The following is a 19,149-nucleotide window of genomic DNA, read 5'->3' as shown; positions in this document are numbered from 1 at the left end:
GGGATGAATGGAAGACCGCCATCAATACGCGAGATGGGTACTATGAATACTTGGTAATGCCCTTCGGATTGTGTAACATCTTGAATGCAAGATACAACAACAGACGGTGGGCGTACCTGATCTCCTGGCAGGGCTTCGGCCCAGAAGAGGACACTTGGAAACCTGCTGTGAATATACTGGATAAATCCCTCCTCCAGCAATTTCATCAAGCTCATCCCAACAAGCCTGGTCCTTCTGTGAGGGGGCGTAAGGGGGGGGGGGTACTGTTGGGAATCACGGCCGTGGTCCCCTGCAACCGGCTCCCCTTATCTGCTCCAGCAGGCCCCGACGCTGAGTACGCTTCTCCAGCGGCTTGAGACGGCAACTGCGGTTCCCAGCCACTGCAGGCCTCCCATGCGGTCCAGGACACCGCTGGCAGGCTTCCTATGCTTGCCTTCCTAGGCACGCGCACAGCATCTGCCACATCTTAAAGGGTCCGTGGTGGGAAACCTCAGCCTGGCCCCTGAAGATGACGTCAGATGCCCGGGCTATTTAGGCCCAGCTCAGACTAGCGTTCTCTGCCTTGGCAACAGGTCCTATTCTCTGAGTGTGTGTTGCTGCGTTCCTGCCTGCTCCTGAGTTCCTGCCTGCCCCTTGCCCATGGTTCTGCTGTTTCTGGCTCCTTGACCCTTGGATGGTCTTCTCTGTCCCAACTGGCTTAGCTTCCTGGTTTCTCCGTGTCTGCTGCCCGTCCTGACCTTTGGCTTATTTCCGGCTCCTGTGAGTCCGCTGCCAGCCCTGACCCCTGGCCTGGTTCCATGTCCAGCCTGTTCTCCGCTTGCCCTGACTTCTGGACTGTCCATGGTGCTTCTGTCCTCAGCCTGCCTCGACCTGGACTTCCTGACACTTCCTCCTCCTCTGGACCACCCTGCACTGGGAGACCCCCGCCTAAGTCCTGCCGGCCCCGGCACCCAAGGGCTCAACCTGAGGGGAACAGGGTTGGTATAGGTGAAGCTCCTACTGGGTCTCCTGGACCTCTACCACCTCCTGGCTACGAGGACCTCTGGGGGCCATTACCAGTGCTCGTGCCGGCTCAAGGGTCCACAGAGCTAACATTTTATGAGAACCGGGACTTCCAATCTCCTGAAGTAAGTGGACCCTGCAGTTGAACTGATCACAGGATCTCAAGCATCTGCATTGGCTTCATGAAGCATACAGTGGAGCAGCTTGTCTAAAGAAAAGGAAAACAGAACTCATGTGAGACTTAACTGAGAACGTATGTCATTATTCTGGCTAGAATTTAGTTGAGAGTTTGAAGTATTTTGGAAGTGAACTGAACTGAGATACAGAATAGAGCTAGTGATTTTTCTTTTATATCTTGCAACCTGACTTTCCTCACTTTTCAATGTTAATAAAATCTTCTTTCTTTTTTTAATATAATGTCATTTGTCTGTGTTTGCTATAGAGTATAAGAATCCTAATGTGCTGTGTAACTGTGCATGCACTGATTTTATATGCAATACTTGCTGTAGCTAGATAAGGTGGCTTTTATGTTATCACTTATTGTTCTATTCTCTGCTCCGGCCTCTCCTCCCCATCCCAGAGAGTCCCTTTGGTTGTGTGGGTGAATTACATGTGTCTGTCCCTAAACACACAGCTGAGAGGTGGAGTTATTTTTGTGGTCCCTCCCATAATAGGGGAGAGGTTTACAATTGGCATCACAAGAACAGGATCAATTCTTATCCAACCAGATCCATTCCTGTACTCAAAACCTGTCACATATTAGTCAGTGAAAATTTATGTTCCTGTTGCAAAATATTTGTTTAGTATACATCTTTACATTGGGGGGGGGGGGGGGGGGGGGGGTCATCTCAGAGTAGCTTGTTTACCACACCATAGTTCAGTCTTACCTCCCAGTGCCAGCCATGAAAGAATTGAAGGCCCAATTCGAATCATTGAAAAAGAAACTGGATGACCAGGAGGATAGGTTTGGGGAACAAGCTGAAGCTCTACGACTGGCAAGGGAGAAGCAGAAAGAAGCACTGTCCTTAGCCAAGAATGTGATGGAAAAACTGAAAGAGTCCCAAAAAGTACCCATCATTATAGTCTCCCGAGACAAGAAGATACCAGATTTCAATGGAGCTCCTCTGGGGCCTGAGGACTTGACTGTAGAAGAATGGATCACTCAGACCAAAGAGGCCCTGAAGATTCTGTGCATTCCAGGTGGTGATCAATTGGTGATGGTCAAGGACCACTTGAAGGGCCAAACTAACAACACTATGAAATATGCATCTGCCTCAGAACAGAAATCTATAGAAGATATTTTCTCACTAATGCTCAGAGAATATGGAGACAAGCACTAATTAGTGAGAGGCTGAAGGAATTCTATGCCCGGAAACATATGCTTGGGGAAAGTATCAGAGATTATGCCTACAGGAAAAGGCTACAAAGGTGATTGCCAGAGATGCTACTTGCATGGGAGACCATGAGGCCATGGTCAAAGAGAAATTTGTCTCCAGGTTAAGGGAACACAACCTGTGAAGGGGAATGAAACAGAGGTGTCTAGAGAAACCTAATATGACATTACCTATTACAGGCCTCCAGGGCTGAAGAGAATGAAGTTATCTAGCAGGTTGAGAACAGGAGCACCACTCAGATCCTGACAAGGCCCAGAACTGAAGTGGCAGTGAGGGCAACCTCAGCTATAACTGATCCCACAGCAATCACTATAGCTTCCTTGAACCAGAACATAGAGAAGCTCATTCTGCAGCAAGAGAAGTTTTTCTCCCAACAGGAAGAATCAATTAGAACTTCACCCAAACACTTCAGAAAGACCAAGAGGAGTACACCAGGTATGAGGTCTACTCCGAGAAGAACACAGCTTGGTGAGCTGGTATACTATCATTGCCAGGAGCCTGGGCATATAGCCTGAAACTGTTTGAGTGAAAGGAAGATGGCAAATTGTAGACAAGAGTCACGGCCTAGTGCTGGTGGAGAAGACATAAAAAGGCAGAGGGAGACGGTGTCTACATCAGAGGAAGCGGGATCTGGTTATACCACTCCTGCAGTATGACTCCATTCAGTTAGTATGATGGAGGAATACTGGGAGGATAAGAAGAGGAAAGCCTTTGGAAAATCACCCATACTAGATGTGGTCATCGGAAGTATTAACACCCGCTGTTACATAGACACAGGATCAGATGTAACTACGATCACTGAGAGTCATTTTCCACAGAACATCTAAGCATCTGGTAAATTTGAAGATGCAGTTGGGTGACCTTGAAGACATCCAATCACATAGAGTAGCTAGTAGTTGGCTAACTGGAAGCAGAGATCACTCATATGAGACAGACATTATCCCCTAGGTGTGTGTTCATTATACAAGATAATGACTTCCCAGAAACATACTTGGGATGAATGTTCTCCAATACTTGGAAGGTATCTTCAAGGATATCACTGCTTTAACCAAAGGACACCAGAGAAGAGGCAGGGTGGCCAAGATTTGGGTTGACATAAGTTTCATAACTATGAAAAGACACCAGAAAAGTTGTGGTTTGTTGAACTATGGAGAACAAATGGGTGACTATTCCCTCTCTAACTAAGAAGTTAATAGTGGGAATATGTTTCAACTTGTACTCAATTCCAAGCTTGTCCCAGTGCTGGTCACTCCAACTGAAACAGCAATGTTTCCTGATGCTCTAATTGTGGCTCATGTATTGGCCCAGTCAAACAATGGAGAGTTCGTGTATGTTTCTTGAATGCAGGAGAATGAAGTATAAGGTTACCCCCTCGAGTGAGAGTGGCTGAACTACTAAAGCCCGAAGAAATTAAAACACTCGAGGACTTAAGGTTAAACAGTGAAAGAGGGGAAGTAAGAATGATACAAGCTGGAGAAAAGACCACTGCACCAAAAGTAGGGGCTAGCCATGCAAACCATATCCTGGTGACAGTTGATTGACTGTCTGAGAGCTGATTATAAAGAGTTGAATTACAAAATCTACTGCAGAAGCGCAAGTCTGTATTTTCAATCAATGATTTTGACAATTGATATACTAATATCATCCAGCACACCATTCCTATAGCAAATGCTAGTCCAATTAAACAACCCTACAGGAGAGTCTCACCCCATGTCTCCAATGAATTCAAGCAACATGTGTAAGGTCTGGTGAACCAGGGCATTCTGAGGAAAATTAATAGTTCCATGGGCCTCACTTGCTGTAGTTATCTACAAGAAAGATGGGAGTGTGAGATTTTGTTGTGACTACCGAAAACTAAAAAGTGTGACAGTTAAAGATGCTTACCCACTACCAAAAATTGAGGAGTCCCTTGATGCACTAGGCCAAGCTTCTTATTTTTCATCTTTTGATTTGTCATCAGGTTATTTTCAAATAGCCGTGCAAGCAGATGATATTCTGAAAACAGCTGTGACCACTCCATTTGGCCTCTTTGAATGGACCCACATGCCATTTGGACTGTGCAATGCTCCAGATAATTTTCAGTGGCTCATGAATACATCTTTGACATCCTGCTCCTGTACCTTGATATCATCTTGTTTTTTTCAAAAGACTTTGAAAGTCACATAGAGCATCTTGACAAAGTGTTCCAGCAACTTACTGATAGCGGCTTGAAGTTAAAGCCTTCCAAGTGTCGCTTGCAGTACAAAGTAGACTTCTTAGGTCATGTGGTTTCAAAGGACGGAGTGTCAGTAGACCCTGGCAAAATCTCTGCTGTGAAAGACTGACAAGTAACCTCATCAGAGACAGAGACAAGGCAGTTCCTGGGCTTTGCCAGCTATTATTGCCATTTCATGCCTGGGTTTGCAAGAATAGCTGCCACAGTTCATGCTGTCATAGGGCGGTCCAAGAAACATAAAAGGCTAGAGCCATTCAACTGGAGTGCAGAGTGTCAAGCTGCTTTTGATACCTTGAAAACTAAGCTTAGTATTTCTCCAGTATTGGCATTCCCCATCTTTGAACTGCCCTTCATATTAACAACTGATGCAAGCTTTCATGGGTTAGGGCCAGTTCTCAGCCAGGTGGATAGGAGAGATTCATAGCTTATGCCAGCAGGGGTCTATGAAAGTCTGAGAGAAATGATAAAAACTACAGTGCATTTAAGCTGGAGCTTTTGGCACTGAAATGGGCAGCAACTGAAAAGTTCTGTGAATACTTGATCTACAAGAAATTTACTGTAAAGACTGGTCATAACCCCTTGTAGTACTTAGAAAATGCCAATATACAGGATATGGAACAACGCTGGCTACCTTAACAAGCAGAGCTGCAATTTGAAATCTGTTTCATATTGGATTTGCCGGGCTTGTATGTGGACATGCTTTTGAGACTTTCAAAAAGAGATGAGCCAGAATTTGAAGATAACGGAAAAGATTTCTTCTGAATTCAAACAGAGGAAGTTTGAGAATGGTTATTGCCAAGTAAAAAGCTTATGAGCAAAGTACATGCAATAAGACGTAGGACAAAGGCAAACAGTATGGAGTACTCTCATGAATTTGTAAAGGAGGCTCAACGAGATGATGACAAACTGAATATTTTCATCACAGAATTAGAGAGAGCACGATCCAGAAACTGCTAATTGGAGTCCTTCGTGCCAAAAATTGTGGAAACAGAAAGACAGAATGTTTCTTAAGAGAAGGCTGTTATACTGTAAAATAAGTGACCCCTGTGACTCCTCTAATGTGTTTCAGTTCATGGTCCCACAGACTCTTCGGAGGGAAGTGTTTGCAAGTAAGCATGATCGAGGTGGATATTTTGGAGCAGAAAGCACCTTGAACCTGAAGACATTGTACTGTTGGGTCACAATGTCTGTTGATGTAGCTGAGTGGGTTAAGAACTGTAAAAGGTGTGTTCTTGCAAAGGACATATTCCCTAAAAAATGCACATTCCTCCAGTATATGAATGTCTCTTATCTACTGGAAGTATTAGCGATCAATTATACTGTGCTAGAGCCAGATTCCACTGGAATGGAAAATGTTCTTGTGTTGACAGACATGTTTACTAGATATACATTGGCCATACCAATTCGAAATCAGACAGCAAAAACCACAGCAAATGTGACAGTGCAACACTAGATAGCCCATTATGGCTGCCCTTCTAGCCTATACTCTGATCAAGGGAGGCACGTTGACTCTGCTACTATACAAGAACTTTTCAAGTTGTATGGTATGGAGAAGAGCAGAACAACCCCCTATCATCCTGAAGGGAATGGCAGGTGTGAGCAGTTCAATCGGATACTACATGACATGCTCAAGACAGTGTCTGTTGAGAAGAAGAGAAGGTGGACAGAGCATCTTCCAGAGTCAGTGATGGCCTATAATGGGAATGTGCATAGTTCAACCATATACTCTCCACATTACCTACTGTTTGGTCGTGACTCACAATTACCATGGGATGTAGTGTCTGCACCATTCACTGAAGAAGAAGAGTAAGTGATGCTAGATGATTGGGTGTTGTCTCACCAAAATAGGCTAAATATAGACTATGCAATAGCAGAGGAGACATCAAGGTGAAGTCAAGAGATTCAGAAGAGACACTATGACCAGAGGTGCATTGATAGGTGTGGGTGATAATGTTCTCCTCAGACTATATAACTTCCTGGGTAGGCATAAGATGCAAAATATCTGGGAATCTGCTCTCTATGAAGTGATAAAACTGTTTGAACCCCATGAGATTACATTCAGAATACGTTTAAAGTTTGGGGAGATGAAAAGTTGTACACTGAAACCAAATTAAGCTGCATACTCTGATGGATGAAGACAAGGTAATGGTTAGGAATACTATAATCCCATCTGAGGATGCAATTTGGCAAATGCAAAATTCTGAGATGTTAGGGAAGATGACTCAGATTCTGATCAAATCTAGTTAGTACTAAGAGACTCAGGAGTTCCAGGTGACAAGCCAGGAACTGTACTTGATAGTGCTGATGGCTTAGAATCTGAAGGCTCAGCGGGAGAGATGGAACTTGAAAGGGAAACCCCAAGAGAAGACAGTGCTCTGGCAGCTCTGAGCCAATTTCAGAGTCAAATGTCACAAAGTCAGAGAGTTCCAACAAAGGGAAAATGTCCCATTATCTGAAGGAACACTATTGGGTTTATCAGTGATGCTCTCTGAAGATGGACATTATATGTTGCTGAGCGATATAAAGCTGCTTTTTCTGTGAAGTTATTCTGATGAAAGTGAAATCAGAGTGACTACGTTTCTCCTTTGTATACCAAAGAGTTGTGGATATGTTTATGATGTTATCAAATTGAGTTTTGGGTTAATGTTGACAGCAACATTAATTCTTAGTGGGGAGGAAGCTTAAGATATTGTTCTTGCTCTGACTAGCAAAGGTGAATTAAATTGCAAAGGGGATAACCCCTATTCACTCTCTGTTTGAAGTTAAAAAAAAAAAATGCCAGGGAAGAACAGTAAAGGCAAATGGTGACATGTGAATTACTTGTCAGTACCTTTATTAGTCAAGACAGAGAGAGGCCAATGCAAATTCTTTACTTTGAAGCCTACATAAGTCCTTCTCACTTATGCAAATGTTAAATTACCCTCTGGCTTCACTACAAGGGGGGTGGGGGGTGCTATGGCTGGAAGCCAATGGTATTATCCTCTGAACTGCAGTGATACCAAGTGGATATGGCTACAATTGCTAGGATTAAATGGATATATCCACAGAAGAAAATTTTTGAGTTTAATGGCAGTTCTTGGAATTAGAACTTGAGGTGTAATCCCAGACCAGAGCCAATAAGGAGCAGGGGATTGATTGCTAACTAACTTTTTAAATTAGTTATAAAAGAAAGGTTGTCTTTTGTATACAGTCAGACAGGCAGAGCAAGGAAAAGACAGAAGGACATAGAAATGAGGTGAGGTTCCTACCCCAGCCACATGGCTGCTACCACAAAGGAAAGAGCAGTTGCAGATAGAAGGGAGCATTCCTAATAGCCATAGTCTGTAGAATAGTAATTATATAGCGTGCCAAGAAAGCAGTGGTTTGTTATTTTTTAGTGAGGGAAAAAAGAGTGAGTTTCAAGTATTTCCTGATCTTTTGTTTCATTTATAGCTAGGACAGTAGTTAGAATAGTATCTGCATACATTCAGTATGAGGCTGACATAGTTGCAGGGAAATTTGGAAGATTTGTCATGATTTTATATAGAGAGGGAATTTATATATTTTTTTGTGAGAACTGGGACTTCCAATCTCCTGAAGCAAGGGGACCATAAAGCTGAACTGATCACAGGATCTCAAGCATCTGCATCAGCTTTATCAAGCACATAGTGGAACAGCTTGTCTAAAGAAAAGAAGAACAGAACTCACATGAGACTTAGCTAAGAACTTATGTTATTATTCTGGCCAGAATTTAGGTGGGAGTTTGAAGTATTTTGAAAGTGAACTGAACTGAGATACAGAGTAGGGCTAGTGATTTTTTTTTTTTAATATATATTGCAAACTGATTTTCCTCACTTTTGAATGTTAATAACATTTTCTTTCTTTTTTATTATAATGCCATTTGTCTGTGTTTGCTATAAAGTATAAGAATCCTAATGCACTGTGTAACTGTGCATGCTCTGATTTTATATGCAATACCTGCTGTAGCTACATAAGGTAGGTTTTATTTTATTACTTATTGTGCTATTCTATGCTTCAGCCTCTCCTCGCCGTCCCTGGGAGACCCTTTAGTTGTGTGGGTGCATTACATGTGGCTGTCCCTAAACACACAAGCTGAGAGGTGGAGTTATTTTTGTGGCCCCTCCCATAATAGGGGAGAGGTTTACAATAAGCCACCATTGCAGCAGCCAGCTTCCTCTTTGTCTGGCAGAAGGGGTGTGTGCTTGCCCGTGACTGCCTCCTCAGCTGACCAGTTTCAGTATGGTGGTTTGAATCGAACAGTACCTTATAGTTTCAAACTGTGAGACTGAAGCTGGCAAGTGGAGGAGGCAAACCCCAGGTAAGCGCATACTCCAGCTAACAAGGGTAGGCAGACCCAGTAGTCATGGTTGCTGATTGGGAGATGGGGGCGCAGGGACCAAGAGGAGTGGCAGTGGCATTTTTGGCCTCCTCTTCCCCAGCTCAGTGACTGTATGTGGAGGTTGCCGGAGCTGGAGCAGTGGCTGAGGACTTCCTCCTCACCTTACTGTTTCTGGCATCACTGCTTCAGAACATATGGGCTGAAGCAGGGTCAAACCTATTGTCTATTACTGTTCTATCTTTCTTTCAGATCACCAATATAAAAGGCATTAAGGAACAAAGAACTGCATGTCTAGAAGGGTCAGACAGCAGCAATCAAAGTGGTTGTTTATCCAATCATTTCTACAGTCAGCACAAATTACAAAACATTGTTTGCATCTGCTGCACAGAGTAAACCCAAGGTCAACAGGTCTTTCTTGAAACAGCTGGTCAGCAGTATAATGTTCAGCACTCCTGCTTACCTTATCAATGCTAGTTTGCCTGCAGGGGAAGGAAAATGTGAAACCCAGGGGAAGTGGAGCCCCTTTCAGTCCCATGTAATCCAGGAACTCAGCAATGCACTCTACAATGTGATCAAAGAGCTAAAAAGAAAGAACAACAATCATTTCTAGAGCACCTCTCATCCGAATAGGAATCGAACACATTTTATCCTAGCACTTTAGAAACATACACAATGTTTGTTTTTTTTACATTGGAGCATGAAGGCTTCTAAATGGTAGATGAATGGAGGCATCTATACTATGTAGAAAGTTGTTTGATGAACTACGTAAAAGTATTTCATCGATTCTATTACAAAAAATGTTCTCTCTCATTTTGCAGACAAAGCACCATAAGAAATACACAGGAATGAGTTCAGCAATGATAGGAGGAGGAGGAATACAAAAAGAAAGGAGAAAGAGAAACGGGACTGGAGAGGGAAGGGAGGAGGAGGAATTGAGAGGCTGGAGGAGAAACCAGGGGAAGAGCCTGGGGGAGGGAGGAGAAGAGGATAGGTTGTAGGAGGAGAAATTGAAGGAGAAAGCATAGACTAGGTGAATAAAGTTAATGAACATACCTGATTTATTTTCATCTGCTGTACACTTATGTGTACATATGGAGTTTGGTACCAGTAAGATTACTAAGAGATGTACTAATTAGCGTTAAAACAGGCATGGTAACACTGCCACTGACATTACATTGGACTTTAAAGATCGATGCATAAAGTAATAGCTGCATTATCATGGCTGTGTTAAAGACAGTGTGGCCATGGTAACGCACGCTGCAGACTCTGTATTAGGTTTCCCTGCACTAACTGGCCCAAAATGAAAGGGACAGTTAGAGCAAGGAAAGCTCTCCCCCTCTCAAAAACATGATCGGGCTTCGAGATCAGTGACATCCCCATCCCCAGCAGAGGCGCATGCTATTGGGCTTCCTCGGAAGAGCTGCGGCCTATTAAGTGCTGTGGCATTTGGACCAAGGTGTCCCTGGCGCAATACTGAATTTGGTGCTGTGACTGGCAGGTAGGAAGCCATCTTTCTCTTGCTGGTGAAGAGTCAGGAAGGCTATTTCTGGACACAATAAATGGGTTTTGTGGGGAGAAAGGAAGGGGTAGAATTGGGGTGTGGGAAAGGTGGGTCAATTCTTGGTCCACAAAGACTTGTGTTGATATTTGGATGGGGGCTGATGAACCGCAACTCTTCTGAAGGGGGTCCCAAAGGTCTGCAACTCTTACAGGGTTGGGGGAGTCATGGGCTGAAAGATTTGATCATGTCACAAGGAGTGTGTGTGTGTGGGGGGGGAGACAGTTCTGGTGGGGTGAGCCAGTGGTACCTGTTAATGTGAGACACTGGCAGGAAATGTAACTACACGCCCAGAGGTGTAGTTAATATTCCTGTATTATGCTTTAAGCCTCTTAGGTATTCTTAATGGCTGCACTAATCAGCATTAATACCTAATGAGGTAATTAGAATAATTTTAATGGGTTTATTTGCTTGCACATTTCATTACCATGCAATAACACTAATGTGCATGTAACGTGTTGTACATAGGCATTAGATATTGGTAATGCCAGCGTTAGTGTGTGTTAAATGCAGGTGTTAACACTAATGCTCTTTAGTACATAGGCCTTTACAAGGTAACAACTAGCCGCATTTTCCAGGGTAGGCTAGTTCAGTCTGGATTTTACCTTATTGCATGCATGAATGTGTAGTGCTGCTTTTCTCAGAGAAATCAGAACTACAAATCCAATCATGCAATGGGGTTCAAGCAGAAATGGATCAGCCTCAGTGCTCTGACCAGTAGACTGCACTTCCTTGTTGTGGGATCTCAGTTCAGTGCTCTGACCAGTAGACTGCACTTCCTTGTTGTGGGATCTCAGTTCAGTGCTCTGACCAGTAGACTGCACTTCCTTGTTGTGGGACAAATTTGCAAACACTGAAATTTGAAAGCTGGTAGAATGGTGGCTAAGCTGCTTCTAAAAAGGTTACCTCTTCCCCTGTTCCTTGCATGATTTCCAGAGGGATGGCAAAGATTTTATTATACATTTTGACAGATTTCCTTCGTCCACTTCTGATTTTTACAAGGAGGACCCTGAAATTTGTTCCTCCAAGATCAAGAGCCAGGAACTTTCCGTGCTCTGCAAACGAAGACATGCTTTATTCAGATATAAAATGTGATAAATTTGAAAAAATTTTTTTTTATAATTAAATGTTATTGAACCACATAGCATAAATATTAACATTCACATTGAGAAACAATTACATTTATTTTAGGTAAAGCTACAAAAAAAGCACATAATGCAGGTCACAATTTTGTATGACTATATTTCCCCCTTCCCCCAAACAAACATCTTCAGATTTCAGTACCTGAATGTAATCTGCTTGGAAGTGCCTGAAAAGCAAAATATAAATTAAATGTAATCCCCAATTCCACCCTTGGCGGCTGCAAGGGTGACAAGAGAACCTTCTGCAACCCCGGAACAGACCAAAGCAGTGTTCAGTCCAGTTAGGGACCAGCAAAAGGTGGGCGGCCCATGGCGAGACTTGCACCTTGTGTAAAAATAAAATAGAACAATACCCAACTGTTGTTCCAAAACAAACCAGAATTTATTACATCCAAAACTCTAACAAGAAAAACCCAGCAAAACTCAGCATACATTCCAGGCAGAGAAAAAGGCAACTTACAGTCTCTAAACAGCTTGAGTTCTTAGAATCCTTATCCACAACAATTCTCTCTCTCTCTCTTCAGTTAACCCAAGACACCCCTTTTATTCTTGGAGTCTCAGTTCTCCTGGCTGGCTCTCAGTTACTGCTAGCGGAAATCCCTCCTCAATTCCTCGACATCATTTTCTGACACTACTTCCAGCCCTGCTCCTTTGCAGGTCTTAACAGAAATCCTTCTCAACTTTTCAGGTCTCAAATCTCAGCTTTCCCAAATTCTGGAATCCCAAGCCAGGACTGCCTAGAACCTATTCTCATTCTCTTGCTTCTTCTCTGCCACCCCTCTGGTGCCTTGGAAGCACATCAATCATACTCAACAAGCCCATCATCAAAGAGGAAAATATCTCCCACCAGCTCAGGAAGTTTACTCTTACTTTATTGAACTTCTCATGACCTGCCTTTGAAAGAAGATCTTTATCTTAAAAAGTCCTTCTAGTGAACCAAAGGCAGGGTCACACAGGTTCATTCCTCACTGCCACTATAGGATCCAAAATGGCTTCCAAATATTTTGGAATGTCCGCATCCTATCATTCCTTATTGCAGTCAAATTCCCCTGTATAATACATGCTCCAAATTTGTTTATTCTGAGAGTCTAATGATGACACATTTACTTTGTTCCATGCACCAGCTATCTCACACCTAACTGCTATTATAATCTGGAGGATCAACTTCATCTCTTTGACACAAACTTCCCTTATAGGCATTGATGATAATATCTTGGGATCTTTATCAATCTTAATTTTTATCACTTCATTAATTAACCCACTCACTCTTTCCCAGTAGTACTGAACCAGAAGGTCCCTTCATTAAAACATTGTTGCCAACAAATTCCCTCCATATTAGAATAGATTTTATGTAATCTTTCTGGAGTAAAATACCATCTGAAAAGAAGTTTTTATAGCCCTTTTCTAAGATTAAAGGTGAAAGAAAAGTTTTTGTCACTCATTCAGAACAGTTGTCCCCCTGAACTTCATCCAACTTAAATCAAAATTCCTCTCCCAAGCTAACAGGCGACTTGTTTTTATAGACAATTTTGGATTTAATTAATTAATTAATTATATTTATATTTATATTCTGCTTTTGCAGGCACTTCTAAGCATATACATTAAATATAAGCCCCTTACTAAGAATTGTCTGAAGAGGAAGAAATGATAATCTTGAAATCACCCCAGTAATCAGGTGACCTTCAGTAAAGCTGTTTATCACTTCTGCCAATAAGTCAAAGAAGGCACCTTGATTACTGTTAGGGGCGTAAATATTAACTTCAGTGTGATGGGGTCTCAACCTGTCACTAATATTTTTCCCCAAAGTGTATTTTCCCTAAAGTACTTTTTCTAGGCTAGAGTTAGTAGGAGGAGTTAGAGATTTTGGGATTACCTCCATAGCTTTAACCCCACCTTTTTGCGGGAGAGACTATGTTTTGGGGATTTATAGTTCCTGGGAGCATGCTCAGTGGTCAGAGGGTTAGGTGCAGCTGAAGGAGCTAGACATCCCTTACATGATCTCAAAAGAGTGGGTGAGTTGGCTGCAGAAGAGGGAAGGAGAAAGATTCCTCCCGAGACTCAATTCATAGGAGCTGTTTTGCAGAGATTCTTCCCGAATCTCATCTATAGAGAAGAGTTTGGTTTTGAAGATTTTTGGATTTCTTGGTCTGAAGGGAAAGGAAATGTTTCCCCCCCCTCCCCCTAGGGATTGGGATTTGCATATGTTTTTGCCTAAGTACCCAGTCAAGCAAGAGTGGAAAGGGAGGAAGAGTTAAGGACTTTGGACTAGAAGAACCCAGAGTCTCAACTCTGGACAAGCTGGATTTACAGTTGAAGTTTTGGAGAAGTTTTGGTAACCCAGTTGAATCTTTTCTTGGTCTTGGGGTATATTTTACCACTGGTTGTTGATACATATTGGAGTTGCACTCTAGTTATCCCATCCTCCCTGGTGAGAATATTTTTTCCATCAGGATAATGGGGCAAAGGAAGAGAGATGGGAGATAACACCTAAGATATATAAACTGACAATAATATTTATTGCCATCATATTTTTTATGTTGTTTTTTTTTTATTTTTGGCATTGTGGCTTGGAACATCCCTTTTAAGCTACAGTAAAGACTATTTTTATTTGTACACCAAACTTGGGCTCCTTTGGAATTTTTTGTTTTCCCTTCCTAGATGAGCAAGGGTTTTGCCTGAGGGGTTGATTTTTCCCCTGCCTTTGATTTTCCCCTTCTGGCACCTTCAAGAGATTTTGAGGCTAGAGTGTGAAGCTGCTGTGGTTGATTATGCCTAGGACCCTAGAAGTCAATCTTTTCCCTCGTGTGGACTCAAACCTGGACTCATACCACCCTTAGTGAAGGATAACACACCAAAACGGGGGACCGGTTACATCAGTAAAAGCATTAACCATGATAAATCATCCTTCAGTGTCTCTCCTGCCTTCTCCAACATCTATATTCAGATCTTTAGAAATTAGTGGTCCAGGAGTGGAACTGAAGGTGGGGAGAGCAATGTCTATCCCCTTCATGTTCCATCTCCGACCGCATTGCAGCTGTTCTGGCAGAGGCCGGTAGGCACGGATAATGTAGCAGAGATTTTTTCTGCCAACCCACAGAATAAAACAAACATCCGGAAAAAGTAAAGCTAATCCATGATTATCCCAGAGCTGCACGGACAACCACCCTAATGCCAGCAAAACTGCTCTCCAGACACCCACTTTAACTTAACTAAAATCCGCATTTAAAAACCCTGCACTAATCGATGTGCCCCTTACTGCATAGCCCGTGAATAGTTAATTTTCCTCACTTGCATGAACTAGCGCTAAACCAGCCTCATGTTTTCAAGCGGGTTTCTGCGTACGTTTTTCTTGTACTGAATACGTTATTACAAACCCGCCTAAGGCTGGTGCAGGAAGAATTGTGTGCAGAAACCCAAGCAAGTATGTGCAAGGACCCGCAGCAGCTTTAGCACTGTTTATCTCATTGGCTCCCTGGATACGATGATGGCGAGCCTAGTGTTGCCAGTTAGTTTTACCCACTAACTGTATGGATTTATAGTTCTGGACTTGTAGCAGGGAGGTTTTTTAAAGTGATATTTCTAAAGTCTGATGAGCTACAGAGGACAGTAAAGGGTATTGTCAATGCACATTAATTTTCTCTGCTATTAACAGGGCTTCAGCAAACCTTCATTTGGCGATATATTATTTCCACAATATGTAAAAATCTCTAAACACAAAAGAGCAGGAATGTTTGGCTTCCAAAAACAGGGTTTTTTTTTCTATAAATGTTGGTAATTATTATTGTTTTCACTTCCGAATATTTCCCGCTGCACAGGCTCGGGATACACAATCTGTTGCTATATTGGCGGGGGGTGGGGAACCCAGGATAAAAAGATTCTTATCATTTTATGACTCCAAAACTTTAAGCTTATCTGAAACCCTAGTTATTATAGGACTGCACCTGTTCCATCTGGCGTTCCATAAACGTATGTCGGCAGCATTTTCACTGTTGCAGATTCTTGTGTTTCTTTCTTCAGACCCTTCTTCATTTCTACCATCATTTTCATTTTCACATCTATAAGGTGTTCCTTGGTAAGCTTAAATTTGGCCAGAATCTCATCTATCTGTTTCCGCTGCTCCAGCAGCCTTAGCGCCACAGCAGTGACCATGGCTGCACCCTTCCCACTTCCGCTTTCAGAGACAAGAAACCGAACGTCACAGTTTGGCACCAGTCTTCTTGTAACCTTATGTAACCGCTTGGCATATCTAAAGGGGAAAAAACATCTCATGAGAGTCTTCTTATTTTGTTTGCATTTGTAATATTTGAATTTTATAAAGCAAAAAACAATACAGTGCAATCATTTGGGTGCTAGACCCCAGATTTTGGGAATGGCTGATCTGGATAATATGGTGCTTGCGAAAGAAATACACATTTTGGTTGCCTCTTTCTGGATCACTGATAGATAATATATGAGGGATATGGCACACATCAACAAGCTTTTAGACACCATGCATATTAACATGGAGATATTTTTGCCAGTTACCTGTGATATTGAATCCTTATACTCAAACAGTTCACAAGATGAATAAATCAAAATAATCAGAGATGCACTTACCAGGAATCAAGAATATTTGTGTGTTTAAGAGCCTTTTTTATCTTGCCATTCCTTAACCGAGTGATTGATTTACTAAACTGTTTTTAAAAAAAAATAACAATTGTTCATTACCATTACTCTGCTTTCTAAAATTGTAGGTACAAATGTGAGCTTTATCTGCTAAGGATTTTACCCCATTTTGTGTCTGTGAGGGAAAAAAAGCTTAGTATATACAGGTCTGATACTTGTGCTCTTTGGGTTAGTGAGGGCAAGGTCAATGCAACATTTTCTTGCTGAAAGCTGACTGCAGCAAGCATCACAGTTTCCTTCAGCTAGCAGATGCATTCTACAGATATTGCTGCTGGTCTAATTTGGTATTTGGCACAGCAAGGCACATTCAGCAATGCCTGGCCTGCATTGAGAAGCTCCTGTAGGCCTGTCTGAATAGTCCATAAAGGACGCAAGGAAGATCAAGCTGTAGGAACCCTTTTTCTGTCATGATGAAAAGTTTAGTGCAAAATTTGCTGGTGTAGTAGACCCTATGATCATGCTACCAGTAAGTCCTGGGTTCTCAGGTGTCAGCTAGATTAGTGCAGCGGGGGGAGATATCATTTAAATGCTGCCCCTCCCTTTGAGGGGTCTGGAGTGGCCGTCCCCCTGGTGAGCCTACATACGGGCCGATACAGTAAAAGCCACTCTCCTGTGCGCACAATTTAGTATGCAAATGAGGGCCCGCGGTAAAAAGAGGCGCTAGGGACACTAGTGCATCCCTAGCGCCTCTTTTTTGACAGGAGTGGCGGCTGTCAGCGGGTTTGACAGCATCGGTTCTCAAATCCGCTGACAGCCACAGGTTCAGAAAATGGACACCGGCATAGCTGAGCATCCGTCTTCCAACCCGTGGGCCGATTTACATTTTAATATCACTATGATATTAAGTCAGAGGGTGTACAGAAAAGCAGTTTTTTCTGCTTTTCTGTATACTTCCCCGGCGCCGGCAGAAATGAACGCCAGCCTTTGGGCAGGCGTTAATTTTTGAAAGTAAAATGTGTGGCTTTCGCTGCACATTTTGCTTTCTGGATCGCGTGGAAATAACTAATAGGGCCATCAACATGCATTTGCATGTTGTGGGCGCTATTAGTTTTGGGAGGGGGGGGAGGGTTGGCCGCGCGTTTTTGACGCGCTATTACCCCTTAGGGGCGGATTTTAAAAGGCGCGCGAATAGCCTACTTTTGTTTGCGCTCCAGGCGCAAACAAAAGTACGCTGGATTTTAGTAGATATGCGCGGAGCCGCGCGTATCTGCTAAAAACCTGGATCGGCGCGCGCAAGGCTATGGATTTTGTATAGCCGGCGCGCGCCAAGCCGCGCAGCCTACCCCCGTTCCCTCCAAGGCCGCTCCGAAATCGGAGCGGCCTCGGAAGGAACTTTCCTTTGCCCTCCCCTCACCTTCCCCTCCCTTACCCACCCGCCCGGCCCTGTAGAAACCCCCCCCTTACCTTTGTCGGGGGATTTACGCCTCCCGGAGGGAGGCGTAAATCCCCGCGCGCCAGCAGGCCTCCTGCGCGCTGGGCCGCGACCTGGGGGCGGGTATGGAGGGCGCGGCCAAGCCCCCGGACCGCCCCGGGCCGTAGCCACGCCCCCGTACCCGCCCCAAAACGCTGCCGACATGCCCCCGAAATGCCGCGACGACCGGGCCCGCCCCCGACACGCCCCCCTCGGAGAACCTCAGGACTTACGCGAGTCCTGGGGCTCTGCGCGCGCCGGGAGGCCTATGTAAAATAGGCTTCCTGGCGCGCAGGGCCCTGCTCGCGTAAATCCGCCCGGTTTTGGGCGGATTTACGCGAGCAGGGCTCTGAAAATCCGCCCCTTACTGTATAAGGGGTAAAGCTACTGCGTCAAAAATGCGTAGTCAAACCCAGGCTAACAGTGCGCTTCACCGGAGCGCACTGTACTGAATTGGCCCGTAAGTGCTTTGGCTAGAGTAAGGGAGGCAGTCCATTTTGGTTTGCTGAAGTTAAGAGGTAGTTAGGACTCGGAGCTTATTTTCAGTTATTTTCAGTTGTTTTCAGGCCCAGTCAGAGGAGCCTATTCGGTGGCTCTGACCAGGCTCGAGTCACTGACTGGTTTGGATTTTCCCGCTGATATATATTTTGGACTTAATATTATAAGTAAGTGGTAGGAGCCTTGTGAGAACCTGTACAGCACCTGGACTCAGAGCACAGGGAACCCTGTGTCGGGGGCTGTGCTGGTTAGGGAAGTCCCGCCCTCCATATCCTCCATGAGGAAGGAGGTGCCAGTGACCTGCTGCAAGGAATACCATCCAGTGTTACATTCAGTTATTGGAGAAGATTTTATTTCAAGATCCAGGAGGAAGTTCTGGCTGCCCCTTCCTTCCTGACTAAAGCACAAGGAGTTGCCTGCTTCAGGGGATCCCTCCCATCAGAGATCCAAAATGAAGAGATCAAGGGACTGTAAAAAAAACTAAGAAGCACAGGAAATCATCTAACTATGAGTAAAGAAAAGTCTGAGATGACTGAGGACACCCTTCCAGTGCTTCTAAAGCCCTAGGGAGAGAGAGAATTTATCTCTCTGTGCAGAGACAGTAACTTTGATTTTTTTGGCCAACTGGAAGGATACACTGCCCATCTGGGGACTCTATTTTTCCTAGCCCTGGAGGATAGAAGTTCCCTGGTTTTGGCATCAGGCATTCCTGCACAGATTGAGAAGGAGATTGTAATTTGTTGTACTGTCCTTCATCTATTTTCAGTAGCAAAGACTTTAATTTGGACACTAACAAAGTAGCTCCAGTGGTTTTATTTGGCACATCCAGCACACACAAGTACCCCTCTACCAGGGGCAAAAACAAGGACATGAAAGGTCACCCTTAGCACTTGGGGCCTTGGGAGTAATCTTGTCTTCCCCCCTA

At 43.7% G+C, this 19,149-nt stretch overlaps 1 protein-coding gene across 1 annotated transcript in view; it reads right to left on the bottom strand.

Annotated features, from left to right (window-relative positions):
- Positions 1 to 19,149, bottom strand: part of LOC115095650 (putative hexokinase HKDC1) — an 89,281-nt gene that overhangs the window by 18,122 nt on the left and 52,010 nt on the right. Inside the window, exons 10-12 of the mRNA XM_029609660.1 lie at positions 15,592 to 15,896; positions 11,415 to 11,563; positions 9,411 to 9,530 (exon numbers count right to left, since the gene is read on the bottom strand). Of these exons, the coding sequence (XP_029465520.1) occupies positions 9,411 to 9,530; positions 11,415 to 11,563; positions 15,592 to 15,896 (574 nt within the window). The remainder of the gene's footprint in view (positions 1 to 9,410; positions 9,531 to 11,414; positions 11,564 to 15,591; positions 15,897 to 19,149) is intronic.

Source organism: Rhinatrema bivittatum, chromosome 7 (genome assembly GCF_901001135.1).
Source record: "Rhinatrema bivittatum chromosome 7, aRhiBiv1.1, whole genome shotgun sequence".
NCBI lineage: Eukaryota > Metazoa > Chordata > Amphibia > Gymnophiona > Rhinatrematidae > Rhinatrema > Rhinatrema bivittatum.
This window is presented reverse-complemented; position numbering and strand designations above follow the sequence as displayed.